Source organism: Pinus tabuliformis, chromosome 3_2 (genome assembly GCF_031772625.1).
Source record: "Pinus tabuliformis cultivar Carrire ecotype Pingquan chromosome 3_2, CPIR1, whole genome shotgun sequence".
Taxonomy (NCBI): domain Eukaryota; kingdom Viridiplantae; phylum Streptophyta; class Pinopsida; order Pinales; family Pinaceae; genus Pinus; species Pinus tabuliformis.
The window spans coordinates 1243596401-1243610799 of NC_142302.1; the positions used below are offsets into that span (position 1 = coordinate 1243596401).

General features: G+C 36.8%; 1 protein-coding gene across 4 annotated transcripts in view; it reads right to left on the reverse strand.

Moving 5' to 3' along the window:
* Positions 1 to 14399, reverse strand: part of LOC149185239 (putative plastid-lipid-associated protein 4, chloroplastic) — a 169532-nt gene that overhangs the window by 53826 nt on the left and 101307 nt on the right. For 2 of the 4 annotated variants that reach the window (XR_016257826.1, XM_089419061.1), the window contains exons 4-8: positions 7303 to 7347; positions 6103 to 6193; positions 5816 to 5916; positions 5261 to 5324; positions 5005 to 5152 (exon numbers count right to left, since the gene is read on the reverse strand). Coding sequence is in view for 2 of the 4 variants with exons in the window: in XM_089419061.1 (XP_089275187.1) it covers positions 5005 to 5152; positions 5261 to 5324; positions 5816 to 5916; positions 6103 to 6193; positions 7303 to 7347 (449 nt within the window). In the remaining 2 variants the exon portion in view is untranslated. The remainder of the gene's footprint in view (positions 1 to 5004; positions 5153 to 5260; positions 5325 to 5815; positions 5917 to 6102; positions 6194 to 7302; positions 7348 to 14399) is intronic. The other 2 variants (XR_016257827.1, XM_089419060.1) reach the window with 2 other exon arrangements.

Consider the following 14399-nt stretch of genomic DNA (forward strand, 5'->3'; position numbering starts at 1 on the left):
AACCTATGGGAAAATAAGGATTAGGATTACAATTTAGCATTTACAAATTTACAAGTTACAAATTTACAAATTACAATTTACTAATTTAGTATTTTAATTTTTAATTTTTACATTAATGATTGTACAATGAAAATCCAAGTTACCCATAACCCAACCTAAAACAACCATTCCAAAGTTCAAAGTTTCAAACACAAATTACCCAACCATTTCAAACCCAAGTTACCCAACCAAATGGCAAAAACAATGAAAAAAACATAAACAATGTTTAAAAAAAATGAAAAAAAAAAAAATTGGTTCCCATAGTCATACCAAGTTACCCATCCCAAACCAATGAAGAAATACAAAAAATTCTTTAAAAACAATGAAAACAAAAGGAAAATGGTGCCCATACCAAGTTTCCCAACCAAAAACAATGAAAAACTTACAAAAACAATGTTTTTAAACAATGAAAACAAAAAAAATTAATCCTCATACCGTTTCTATGGAGAAATCGGTGGTCTCCTCTTGATTTTCTCCTCTAAGCACTTAGATTTGGCTAAAAACCCTCTTCAGCTTGGTCTCCAAGAGCTCCTCCTCCCTCCGCGCACGACTGCCCAAATGAGCGCATGAAAAACCCAAAAAAACCTTATAAAACCACGCTGTCGCGACCCCCGACGATTTTTTCGTTTTTTATCGCGATTTTTTCAGTAAAAATCGGCAAAAAAAAATACCGGCGATTTTTGGGTATAAAAATCGTGATTTGATCGGCAGACTGAAAAAATCGCAATTTTTTCATTAAATCACGATTTTCACAGCACTGACACCAACGAACATGGCAAGACGACGAATGGGATGAACGAAGAGAGCACATGTAGAATGACAAGTTCACCAACGGACGAACAAACGAAGCATGCGAAGCAGATGAATGCGACGAACATGCACCTTCGTGAACAGATGAGCCTGTCAAGCCTTCCAACATGCAAGCAAGGAACAACATGCTAAAGCTTCATCAAGCGAACCAAGGACCATCGAAGACTCCGCGCACTTCGCCATGCGGAGGTGAAGCTATGATACACCATGAAGACATCCATCATCCAGCAGCACTATAGCTCGACATGCACTCCAGCAGCAACACGAATGTACCAGCATTGTCATGTCAAGTCATGTCGAGTCACGTCATGAGTCATGTCACCCACATCTCCACTATGGGCTTGTTGTCAATCAATGTGATGTAACGTGGAAGTCCAAGAGACCCACTTGTTGAACAAAGAGTCATGTAAGTCGAAGAGTCATGGAAGTCAAATGGTCATGAGGGTAGTCGAACAACCACAAGGGTTAGTTTCACCCTTGGCTATAAATACCCCCTCATTTGTACATGTAAAGGACTTTTCACCTTAGCTCCTCCCACATAGCCAAGAGAGTCTGTAATCTTTTCTTTGAGGAGTAAGTAGTGGCTCCAACACCCCGCTGACGGGGTTAGTGATGTATGGTGTAACGATGTGTCTTGGAACTTTCGCTTAATTCAGAAGCTTGTTAACAAGCCAACACGTTTTCACACATGTATTGTATTTGTTGTAACACTGATCTTTAACACTTGTAATGCATGTTGCTTTAACCTATGTTCTACATCTGAACTGTTTCATTTGTTGTAATGCATAATCTATGAATGAAAATGTGTTGTATATGTTGTTAATGTTGTCCCGTCCGTGTCAACTGCTTTGCCGGACATCAGACAGACCTTTCACCTAAACCTTTCCGTAACAACTGTTGCACTCGTTCGGACTGTTTCGTGAGTGTTGTACATGTTATCTTACCTTCTATGTTGTGACTGCCGCATCCGAGTGGACTGCTCCGCCGGAAGCTGTGTACGTCCTTTTGTGTTGTGTGTTCCTAGCCGAGTTGGGACTGATATCTTTCAACCCTGAACTCACCTTCACCTTCTTCCCCTCACAGTGAAAGAACCATTGACACAAGTACACTTACACTCACCAGGCACGCGAACTTCACTTCTCAAAGACAAAGCGAACCACTCTCCTGTGCTGACAAGCAAGAGTTGAGGCAAATCCTTAAGACAATGGCAACCAAGCCATCATACCGGATGGGACTCCCACACCAAACTGTGTGAGGTCTAGTTGGGACTTCATACCGGGGTGATCCCATGAATGTTGGCGGGTCCAGCACCATCAACACTATCATATATCTCCTTTGATGTGTTCAAATCAGAGATGTAAACAACTAAATGCTTATGCATAGAATCTCTGATGATCTTCTTTGCTTTGACTTCACCCTTCTAGTACTTTGTCTTAGCAGCAGTCGGTGCATTAGACGGAGGTTCATAAATCTTTCCCTGCAAATAGTCCATAACATCTTGCTCTTCTAAAGTCAAATCAAGAGACATCTTCCATGCATGATAATCAGACTTATCATGAAGTTTGTCATCAGATTTGAAGTAGGATGAGGCCATTGACTCTAGTCCTTGTCTAGCAAATCTCAGTGATTTCTCTTTTCACTCTTTGTTTGGCTTTGTCTTCACCTCAACTCCGATACCATGTTAATTTTAGATGACAATTGTATGTTCTATGCTTAAGACTCAAGAGAAGTTTAATTCAATTTTCTTATTAGCCCAATATCAATTTCCATATTAGCAATCACATTAACATGACAGTAAAATAAAGATAGAACATAAACAATAACAGTATAAGACAAGCCAAAACAAGAGGACACAAGATATGGCGCCAACCAGGGACAAACCCCAATGTGGGGAAACCCTTTGATCAATTCTTCTTATTATTCTTCAAAAGTTCAGCAGAGAGAAAGAGTACAATATGTAATATTCACTTGCCCAATCAAAGTGAAATCTGTCCAGTCAAACAACAGCCACAGAAAGCCCTAACCAGAAAGTCAACGCTGGTCAACAGGGCAGAATTTGATCTCCAAGACAGCTCGGTCAAACCCAATCAACTCAGCCTCCAACAGTGATCCGAATCAGCCCAAAACAGTTCTGAAAAACTCAGTGAAACTTGGTCAACGCTACAGTCAACGTTGGTCAAACAGTACGAATTGCCTCGATTTCTATGCCCAGAAATGCGGCCTACCCAAACAGAAATTTCCCTCACAAAAACGCAGTCAAATAGGTCAATGTGGCTGGTCAACGCTGGTCAAAACCCTTCTTGAAATTCAGTCAATGCCCAAAACAAAAAATGACTATCTTCTTCTTCGCATGTGTGGAGAGGCTGCCCAGAAATCCGTACCCAATCATGTGAGGAGAGAGAGATGTGTGAGAAGTTGAGTGACGTCCAAATGAGGCAAAAGCACCTTCTATTTATATGCAAACGTTGAAGATGAATAGACGTGACTGTTGGGCTTCTGAGCCTACATTAGTTTGCTGGCCAACCTTGACAATTTCTCCATAAACAAAGTAAATTCATAATTCCATTTGTACATGTTAGAATGAGATGATCTTTAGATCAATCCTACACCTCTCGGAAAGAGGAATCCAATAAAAATATCAGCTGCATCATATGAGTTGTCCAAGGTGGAGTTTGGCCCTAGTTGCCAAATTTAACAAGTCACCCATGATGTTTTGATTCGTAGGATTGATGAAAAGAAAATGGAGATCAAGGAGAGTTTCCTGTCTGAGAAAAATTAAACGATCTCTAGAATGTAGCTTGTTTAACTGAGCTCTTAGAACCTTTTCAGGATTGGGAGCGAGGTTAACCAGGCTACCAAGATTCTTTCTAGAGTACATTCTAGTGAATGGATGAATAAGTGGAGTCACCACCCAAACCGGAAACCAACCTAAATGTCCAGGTGCTAAATGTGAAAATGAACAAGATGAGAATAATAGTGAAAGAAAAAATGATAAGGTGATGAGAAGACGAAAAATGATGAGAGATAGGTGCAAAAAATGTGGCGTTGGCAGGATAAATGAAAATATGGAATATGATTTTGAAGATTATGAGGAATTGTCATAAACCCCAACATCAGGACCAATTTTGACTATTGAAGCATGCAATTTAGACAAGGGAAAGTGTATTTTTGAAGAAAAGCCCACATGTGCACAAAAAGGACAGGTCGGCGGTCGGCCCAGAAGAGAAATTAGAAACTCACGAATGGCTATAAATACAAGTCAAGTGACTCTCATTTGCACATTATCATCATGGTCATTCTTCTTTCTTTGGTTTGGCTCGCATAAGTCTGAGGTTGGGTCATGGAGATTGGTTCGTACAGGTCCAAGATTGCAAGGTCCAAACGTGTTTGGTATCTAGCCGCCAGCATACTTCAGGCAAATTTTGGTCGCAACCGCAGGCACACAGGCTCATGCGTGCGGTTTGAACCTAAGTTTTGAGTTTCACAGTTGACCGCAAATTTCAACAGTTGACTACAGACAGTGACAGTTGACCGCAAACTTCTAAATCAGGTTTTTGATTATTAGCATGTCTGGGTTCATCTCATAGACGGTGTTTAGTTGATTTTGCTAGATAGGATTATGGTTGAAGATATGGATCATTGTACTCTCTCTTGTTGAATCATTCAATCGCAATCTAATAAAAAGAAGAATTTGAAAGGGTTTTCCCCGTAGTGGGTTTTGCCTTGGTCTCCGACCAATCCTTGTATTTCTATGTGTGAATGATTTTCTTCTATTGTTCCTTTATGTTCCGCTACATTGATTATGATATTGTTCATTCTATATATTTGTATATGTTGTTGAATAATGTGGTAAAACTAAATGACGTTATTATGTTGTGTGGTGAATTCAATATGTAAATGATCAAATGCAAATATCTAAAACAAAGAACAATATAGTCCTAAGAAAATTCATCAACTTGGATCCACAGAGGAAACAAAACCCTTATTTGTACATGATGTGCTTTCATAATATTTTGATAAAAGACTCCGTGTTTTGCCCAGAAAAAAAAAGAATTTTCACCATTCCGTGTTCATGACAATCATTTAACCATTAAATTCATCTTGGACATAAATAATTTATAAGAATATTATTATAGAACTAATTGAACATCATACCCTTTTGGATTTACCCAATCTAACGGTATTTTTGGAGATTGCCACTTGCCAATCCTCAAGAAGAAGCTTTCAAATGTTACTTCAATCCTTACAGATTCCTTCTCAAATGTTGATGACTTAACAGCTTTTCCCTCGATAACCAAGCTGCCTACATTGAATATGTAACCAGTAGCAAACAATTATTTCAGTAATTTGTAATGGATGCTATACTAGAAATAAAGGTAATTATTATTTTGGGCCAAAGTCTGCTCCCGACCTTTAATGCCAAGAAAAATAAACTCAGCAATATTTTGAACAATACTGTTCCCTGTATCAATAACCTGCATAATATGCAAATTGTCAATTTAATACATAACAGAGTCCAATTATTTACTTTTCCTTGCATAAATAAAGAAAATCAGAGACATTCACAGATTAAATTTATCATTTAATAAAGAATAAGTATCTTCCATTTGCTGCAAGATGTTTCTAGAACTTCCAAGGATTGTATCTTTTCTCTCAAAGTTCATTAGTTTTGCATCTACATCAATCTTCCTTTCCCAGAGAGAATGCAACTCAATTCCCAGAGTTATTGGTTCTCCAACTTAAATGAGTTGAAACGGTAATTCCAAAATATAGTTAAGCTGTGAAACAGTCAAATAATTCCATATTACTTGTCTGGACAGAAGACTACGGAAGAGGTTGATAGAGTTTCCATCGACTCCAAGGATGCTGTGCCAAAAATATTGTTTAATGGTATGTAGCTATTGTTGAATATATAGACCATCAGAAGAACATGGTTTAGATTCTGCCAATTTGTTAAATTTCCAACCTGGAAACTTGCAGTCTGCCTTATGGAACCAAAAGACAATGGTTTCAACCTTGCCAAAAAAGGGCCTTCTTCAGCTCCTGCATACTTGTCCACCTTTTCTTCTGTAGATAAGATAAGTTAATTTATTAATGTCCAGCAAATAATGACAAAAGTAAGTCAATGGGACTGCTAGGTACAACAGTGTCAAGAACCACTAGACATAAAATACCATTCCAATAATGTATTATCTTAAATCTAAAGAGAAAATACTTGGAAGCCAAGATGGTGTTAAAGAAAATGAGATTTACCATATACAGGAGCAGTGTAAAGAAGGGACCAAAGGCCTGATAGCAAAGGTGAATCAACAGGGCTGGTTGTGGGATTGCATGCCTCTAGTGCCTGAAGGTACATTATATCAAATCTAAAATAAAGAATCATGAATAATATTTACAACTTGGGTAAGGAGATTATATGAAATTTTGTTTAAGAACTAGAGAAAACTATCATACGTTCAAGAACAAGGAATATTTTATATGAACTAACCCAATGACATACAATATGCAACTAGAGTGAGAAAAAAATTCACGTGCACATGTATGTGTCCTCTTATTTCATTGGTTTTATTGACTTAGTTCAATATGACAACTTTTCCCTGTCTTTTATAAGGTAAACAAACAACACTTAAGCAAGTATACAAGATAACATAATACATTTTTGTTAATGTCCAACCAATGACCACAAAGTTCGTTAATGGGACACAAAAGTACAGCTAGTGTGAATATAATAATAATAATTTAATTTTAAGGTAATAGCCAAGGTGGACACCAAATTGGTGTATGAGACCTCCTTCTTTGTGGGACAAGGGACCCGCCTCCCTGTAGCAATTTGACTGCTAAAGTCTATGGAGGTGTACATACTCTACCCTGCTCTGGATTTGAACATGTGAACTCTTAGGAGGAAACACATGTTCTTAACCATTAGGCCCACTCAAGCTGTAATCAAACATGCAATCTTCTGATCTGGATTCAGATGCACTACCATTGCACCATGGACAGTGGGAGTGAGAAAAAAACTTCTATTACTACTATACTAAAAGCAGAGGAAGAGCTAACCGATTGAAAGAAATACCAAAAAAAATAACAGTGCAAATACAAATCCATGTCGAGCATATAATGCAGACATCAAGTCATGCTGTAACTAGAAGCAGAGTGAGAAGAAAGGGGAGAAGAGGGCTCCACATCAGAATAATCAAATATAGCAAAGTGACAAATGTGCTTCCTGATGATGTTGCCTGGAGATCATCTGGTGCTGAGGGGACCTGGCTGTGTAATTCTACTAGAAGGAACCCTGGATTGAAGAGGTCCATCACTCCTAACATCCAAGACCGGATTTTAGGAGTGATGATTATAGTTCATAGCATAAATAAAGAATACATATTTTTCCAAATTTGTAAAAGACACATATATGCTTGATGTTTGCCAAAAAAACAAATCATACCAGCATGATACCTCAATCAATCTCAAGATATTTTGCTTTTGGTCGGCTGTTGTGTCCTGCAATTTCCAAACATCATCACAAGCTCATTAGTAAGGATTAAGGCAGGATGTATTTGCATCAAATTGTAGAGTTTAATTATTTTTAGTTTAGAGATTGTCTTACTATATATGGGATAGTTCATCTTTTTTAAATCCCCTCATTTCCTCTTTAGTTTTTGTTAGTACTTAGTAGAGAAAAACCCCAAGGATTTATTCATTGCATTAGATGTATCATGTTACGCTTTCCATTTCAACTAGATAAATATCGTGTTTTCTCCTTGATCTTTTTATCAAGAAACGATGACCAAATATAAGTACAATTGTTACCAACATGAAAGAATTTATTTTTATTAGTGCCCAGTACTCCACACCTAAAACACAGGTAAAGAAGAACGAGATAGTTCAGTGATTAGCATGCAATGCATGCCTACTCAACCAACTGCAGGATGGGATACTCAAGTCAGGCTTTTTTTGTGTGGAAGAGAGTCCCCCAAACTTCAAAGGCCAACCCCACGTGGATACCACTGTCGCTAAACATGAAAGATGGTTCATCGATAATTCACTCTCCACCATATATCTACAGTATAAAGGCATCTTACCTTGGTACCTTAAAAGTCCCTTGCTCTAAAAGAGTTGGTCTATACCGCACAGATCCTTTTAGCCTGTTAGATTTTCATTAATAAAGATGTGTCTATGTGGGTAATTTAACAGATCAAACCCTAGGCAAGTGCATCCATTAATCATGGAAAACCATATATACATCTGAACTAGGTATGTACCACTTCTACTACCGAGTACTTATGTGACTAGCATCGACCCCACCATCATGTGCATGATGCATTCCAACTCAATAAAACACCCTAAGGAATTTTATTTTATGGCTCAGGATGATACAATATGCATGCAATAATCAAACCCCATAGATAAAAAGTGCCATGTATATCACTTTATGTTATCAAAACATAAACTACGACATAGAAATAGATAAGATATATACCATTTAGCTACGTATCAAATCTTTTGGGGTAAAAACTGACACCTATAGTATGAATAGGAAAAGAAAGTTCCAAAATACAAATCTATCTTAGAGGAAGAAATTCTCTACAGGTATTGCACAACACACTTGAGCAATGATTAGGGTTAAATATGTGTGTGTTATAGGATTATATTCCCTTTCCCATAATCTCTATTATGTGGCTTATTCATACATATACATTATACATGCACACCCCTACTCTATCAACTAAGAGATTGTGATTTTCAAATCATGGTTCATGCATTGTCTACACCATTGTCACAAAAATTGGAAGTCAAACTCTGGTAGCTCATTTTCTCTTCATTTTTCCCAAGTAATTCTTTATATCTTTGTATGAGTATTTCTTTAATATTTTTGGACTTTTGTATTTCTTTATATCTTTGTATGTGTATTTTGTTTATATTTTGGTACTTGCCAAGTTTTTCCCAAGGTTATCTTAATATGAGTCAAACGCATGGTTCTTTTACCTTACTAAGTTTTCCTGATTCCACATCTAGTAAATTTGGTCTACACAATGAATAAGCTTTACATCTTTAAAAAAAATTAATGGGCAGTCCATGAACCTCTCATAGTACCTCAAGCACTCAATACATGGGTCAGAACCACATACTTTACCCACAACACATCATTGCGACTCAACAGCCCCACCACTACAAATATAGCCTCTAGCACTTACTCCTACCAATATGAATTCTAGAACACACCATCTTCTTTAGTATTAAGGAATTGTTGCACCCATTTTTTCACAATTCCAAGGAAGCAGTTGTGCCATTTTTTTCAAAGATCATAATCGTCAGTCAACAACTTATTATGTCATTGTAAACCCAATTTCTACAAATTGTAATGTAAATGATGCTAGTACGACCGCTAATTATGTAACAACCTAGATAAGCCTATGATTTTGACAACGAATTTCATCTTAAGAGGTTTTTCGTCTCACCGATCTATGTGTGTTTCTAAACACAAATTATCGGCAGCGTTTTTCCCTCCAGCTTAAACTCCAAAGCTAAGGTAGAGTTTATTGTCGAAGTCTTAGGTGTCCTAGTGTTCTTAGTCCAGTCTATTGTAAAAGTGATTTGGGAATAATTTAAGTTATTTGGCTTAATTATTTTATTACAGATCACTTGGTCTACTAGATCATATTGTGTCACAGAATTGGGTAATTATTTGAGGGTCTATAACAAACGGGTATTCCCCCTTTGAGGGTTGCATTTGTAATTATTTGATGTAAAAATATTTTAGTGCATGGTCCCTAGCAATAAGGCACAATGGCTTAAGTATTTGAGGGTGGAAAAATAATTAATCCCCCCAAGTGTCAATTAATTAATTTTTCTGGCAAAATAAAAATTAAATCCTAAGCCAAAAATTAATAAATTTAGAGTTAAAAAATTAAAAATAGGGAAATTAATTTCTCCAAGTGGAAAATTACCAAAACAATTGTGGGTCATGAAGAAGTCAATTTTTGGAAATCCCCCACCAAGGCAAAAATGGATTTTTTTTGAAAAATTAAGCCCTTGGACCTTGGTGGTTAAGTCAAAGTTAAATTTTTGAGGAAAATAATCCAAAATAATTATTTTTGGATTAATAAAAAATGGTTTTAATGAAAAATTCGAAAATTCCTCAAAAATAAGTATTCTCGACGACAGAGGTTAAAAGTTGATTAAGTATTTATTGACGGTCAAGATTATTTTGACAGGGATCAAGCCAACTAGCCGTTATTTTCCATATGGAGGATTTATCTATAAATTGGAAGCCATTTGCTTCCCAACACACAAGGGTAGTGACTCTGGTCTAAATGTAATTTTGTAAAGATGGTGTGAAGCCGTTGTTTTGTTGGGAATGTTTGAAATTCATAATAAAAGACTTTGGGTTTCAGTTCATGGTGTCCTTGTCTCATTGACTTGTGGTACGTGCTGGGTATGTGCTTTCCTATATTGTGCTTCAATATTATATGAATTGCTATTTCATTTGTATATGATAGTGTTGAAGAATGTAACTAATGTCGGTCTTCATAATTGTATGTGAGTCATGATGTAATATATATGTCAAAAGAAATTTATTATTATTATTAATTTGACTGATTAAAGCATGGGTTCCATGCTTGGTCAATAGTCATAGGTCCATTGTAGGCTTCTAGGATTTTTCTATTATGTCAAAGTCAAAATTTAATGTGATAAACCCTTCTTGGGAATAAGAGAGAAAAATATTTAAGTGTCAATTAAAATCCTACCTCTCCTCCAACAATTCGGCCCTAGTCTCTTTGCAAGTCAGCCTCAAAAGTAATCCTCTACAAGACGGCTCCTCAAATTGTTCATGTCGGCCTCAACTACAGACAAACCACTATATATACCCTAATGAAGTTGTCCAAATGGTGATGATAAGAAGAAATTCGTATGGGATACAGGCAGTGAAGGAAGAAGTATAGAAAAGGTACTCGACCTAGTTTGGGATAGATTCAGCATACATGACAGGAAGATCTAGAACTTGGTACCCATCACAGGAAGGTCTGAAACTCGACATATATTACAGGAAGGTCTGAGATTCGGCATACATAACAGGAAGATCTGAAATTCGACTATCTATCAAGGAAGGAACAACATAATGAGAAGATTGTTTTGGCACCCAAAAGGAAAAACTATACCGCAAGGAAAAAGAAGATTGTTTCTACTATAGGACCGAAATCTCTCTATAATTACAAGATCGAAGATATCTACCATTGCAAGACCGAAAGTTATGTACAACTACAGGAAGATCAGTTCTTGGAAGAAGTTAAGAAGGCTATGTCATCTAAAACGTTGACTTGATGGAGAGAGGTCTAGGTTAAAGAGTCTTGGTTGTCTCATTGTGATTTGAATCTACTGAAGGAAGAGTTCTTGACTAGGTTTTCCCCTTTCTAGGGGCTTTGCCTTGGCAGTGTGCCTATATCTTGTGTCCTCTCTTGTTTGTTGATTGGCATTAGTCTTGATGATAAGAACAAAATAATTTGAAGATCAAATAATTAAACGTCACAAGACAATGTCATAATAAGAGAAATCAATTGTTGCTCTAATGGATTTCTCAACATGGTATCAGAGCCAAGGTCAAGGTTAAAGGCGTTGAGAAATCAATGCTAGTAGTAATTAGGGTTTGATTCCTCTTCTTTGATAATTACTTGTGAATTATGTTGGCTTCTTTTACTTCTTTATTATATTATGGTTCATCAAGCAATTACCGATATATGTGTATATGAAGATCACAAAAACAAGAGACACAAGATGTAGGCATACTACCAGGGGAAAACCTAGTCAAAACTCTTCCTTCAATAGATTCAAAGACAAGATGAGATAGTCCAAGACTATTTTGACCTAGATACAAACTTCCTCCAATCACCAAGTCAACCCTTCTTCTTCAAGTGATGTTCTCCTAGTAGCAACTTCGACCTGGCAGTAGCAGAATTTCGGTATCCCCAACAACAAAACTTCAACCCCAACAACAGAACTTCGCCCTGCAGTAGAATTCATAATTTCGGCCCCAACAATAGGACGGTATCTTCGCACGTGTGAGAGAAAGATGGCCCAAAACTTCGACTTTGTCTTCTCCTTCAATCTTCTTCCTTCTCTTGGAATTTTGCACCTTTTTCTGCCTCTCTTTCTTGTGTATCGAACTTGTTGAGTGAGTGAACAAATGGATCGAACTACCTATCTATATATAGCCTCTTTTGGGGGCCGAATTGCCCTAATGTAGGCTGACTTGGTGTGGATGTGTCAAATGACCTATTTGACTCAAAAATAATTATTTTTACATGATACAAAAGCCCAAGAAGGGTCCAATAAAATTTACAATGACTCTATTGACTCAATATAAAACCTAGAAGCCTACAATGGAGGATTTTACCTATAAACATGATGACCCAAGCATGAAACCCATGCTTTAATAAGTCATTATAAAATTTCTTTTGACAAATAAATTATATTATACAATTATGAAGACCAAACCTAGTTACATTAGCTACTTGTTCATCTGTTGGAATATACTGTAGCTTTACGACCTGATGTTGTACCAAAATTCTAATATAGTGGTACTTGTTGTTGATATGCTTTTTCCTTGCATGGAATACAGGGTCTTTGGACATCTTGATGCTGCTTTGATTATCACAATTTATTATAGTAGGATCAAGAGGCTTTCCAAATAAATCTAACAAGATTTTTCTTAACCAAACAACGTCCTTTCCTACTTCACATGCAACAACATATCCAGCTTCAGCACTACTTAATGCAACAAGATCTTGTTTTCTACTCATCCATGAGATCATTGCAGCTCCCAAACTAAAACATCCACTGATAGTGCTTCTGTCATCAGTCTCACTGCCACCCCAATCTAAATCTGTGAAACCTGTCAACTTAACTTCCTTTCCATCATATTTTAGGTAGTGATGTATAGTGCCACAGAGATATCTAAGAATATGCTTAGCAACTATCCAATGGTCATGACGAGGCTCCAACTGAAATTGACTAAGAATATTTACAGCAAAACATATATCAGGTCTTGTATTTACCAGATACATTAGAGAGCCCACCAACTTACAATAGCTAGTAGGATTGACGAGACTAGAGTCAGAGCTTCTCAACTTCTTGAGATTAGTGATCATGGGAGTAGTCATAGGCTTGGAATCCATCATACCGAATTTCTGTAAAATCTTGATTATGTATTTACCTTGACCTAGATATATTTCTCCAAGTTTCTACCAAACTTCCAAACCCAAGTAATAGTGCATAAGTCCCAGATCTTTCATTTTGAATTCAACTGCCAACATCTTCTTGCATTCTTGTATTTTATGCTCCACACCTGTAATAAGAAAATCATCTACATAAAGTAGTATAATGACTAGTTCATTGTTCACTACCTTAATGTAGAGATTTGGATCTGCAGAACTTTTGACGAACCCAATTCTTAAGAGATATGCATCCATCCTTGCATACCATGCCCTAGGAGCTTGCTTTAAACCATATAGGGCTTTCTTAAGTCTGCAAACATGTGTGTCCTTGCTATTTATTTCAAAGCCTTCCGGTTGTTCAATGTATACTTCTTCATTGATGGTCCCATTCAGAAAAGTTGTTTTTACGTCCATTTGATGAATATTCCATCCCATTGTAGCAGCTAGTGAAACCAAAGATCTTATAGTAGTATACCTAGCAGTAGGTGCAAAGGTTTCTTCATAGTCTATACCTTCCTTTTGAGAGAAACCCCTTGCAACAAATCTAGCTTTGTATTTATCTATACTTCCATCAATCGCATGTTTGATTTTGTAAATCCATTTTGAAGTGACAATTGATTTGTCCTTTGGCCTAGGAACAATTTCCCAGACTCCATTCTTCATGATGGATTGATATTCTTCTTGCATTGCCTTCTTCCATTCTTCTTGATGAGCAACTTCTTCAAAAGTAGTTGGTCAACTTCTATCAATTTTGTTATGTATGCTACATATCCTAAATATCTTTTTTGTCTTTTGCTTTTTCTAAAAGTTCCTTTAGTAGCTCCATGTCCTTCGGCATCTTCAAGAGTAGATTTCAACCAATTTGGCCTCTTCCTTGTTTCGGGTATGATCATAGGTTGAATCGGTTCACTTGGTCCTTCATCTTCTTCTTCTTGGTTAGGAGTTGTCTCATCATGATGTTTTTCTTCTTCAAATAGTGGTGTATCTTTGTCATCAGAATCAATTGGAATATCCTTGGATGTCTTGTAGGCATGATTCTCATCGAATATAACATCCCTGCTTCAATTTTTCTTCCTTAATGTAGATTCTATATGCCTTCAAAGAAAGACTGTATCCAACGAAGGTCCTTTTGATGCTTGTAGAATCTAGTTTCTTTCGCTTGTCCTTTGGAAAATGGATGGATGCGGGACACCCATGTTGAAGAATCAAGGGCACTAGTGTGTATTAAGATTCTTCTCCAGTTGATAACAATTTGTGAAGCACTTTTACAATTATCTTAGCTTGATCTTCTTCTTCTTATTAGTGTGTGTGTTTCATCAAACTGCCACCAAAAACATAAAG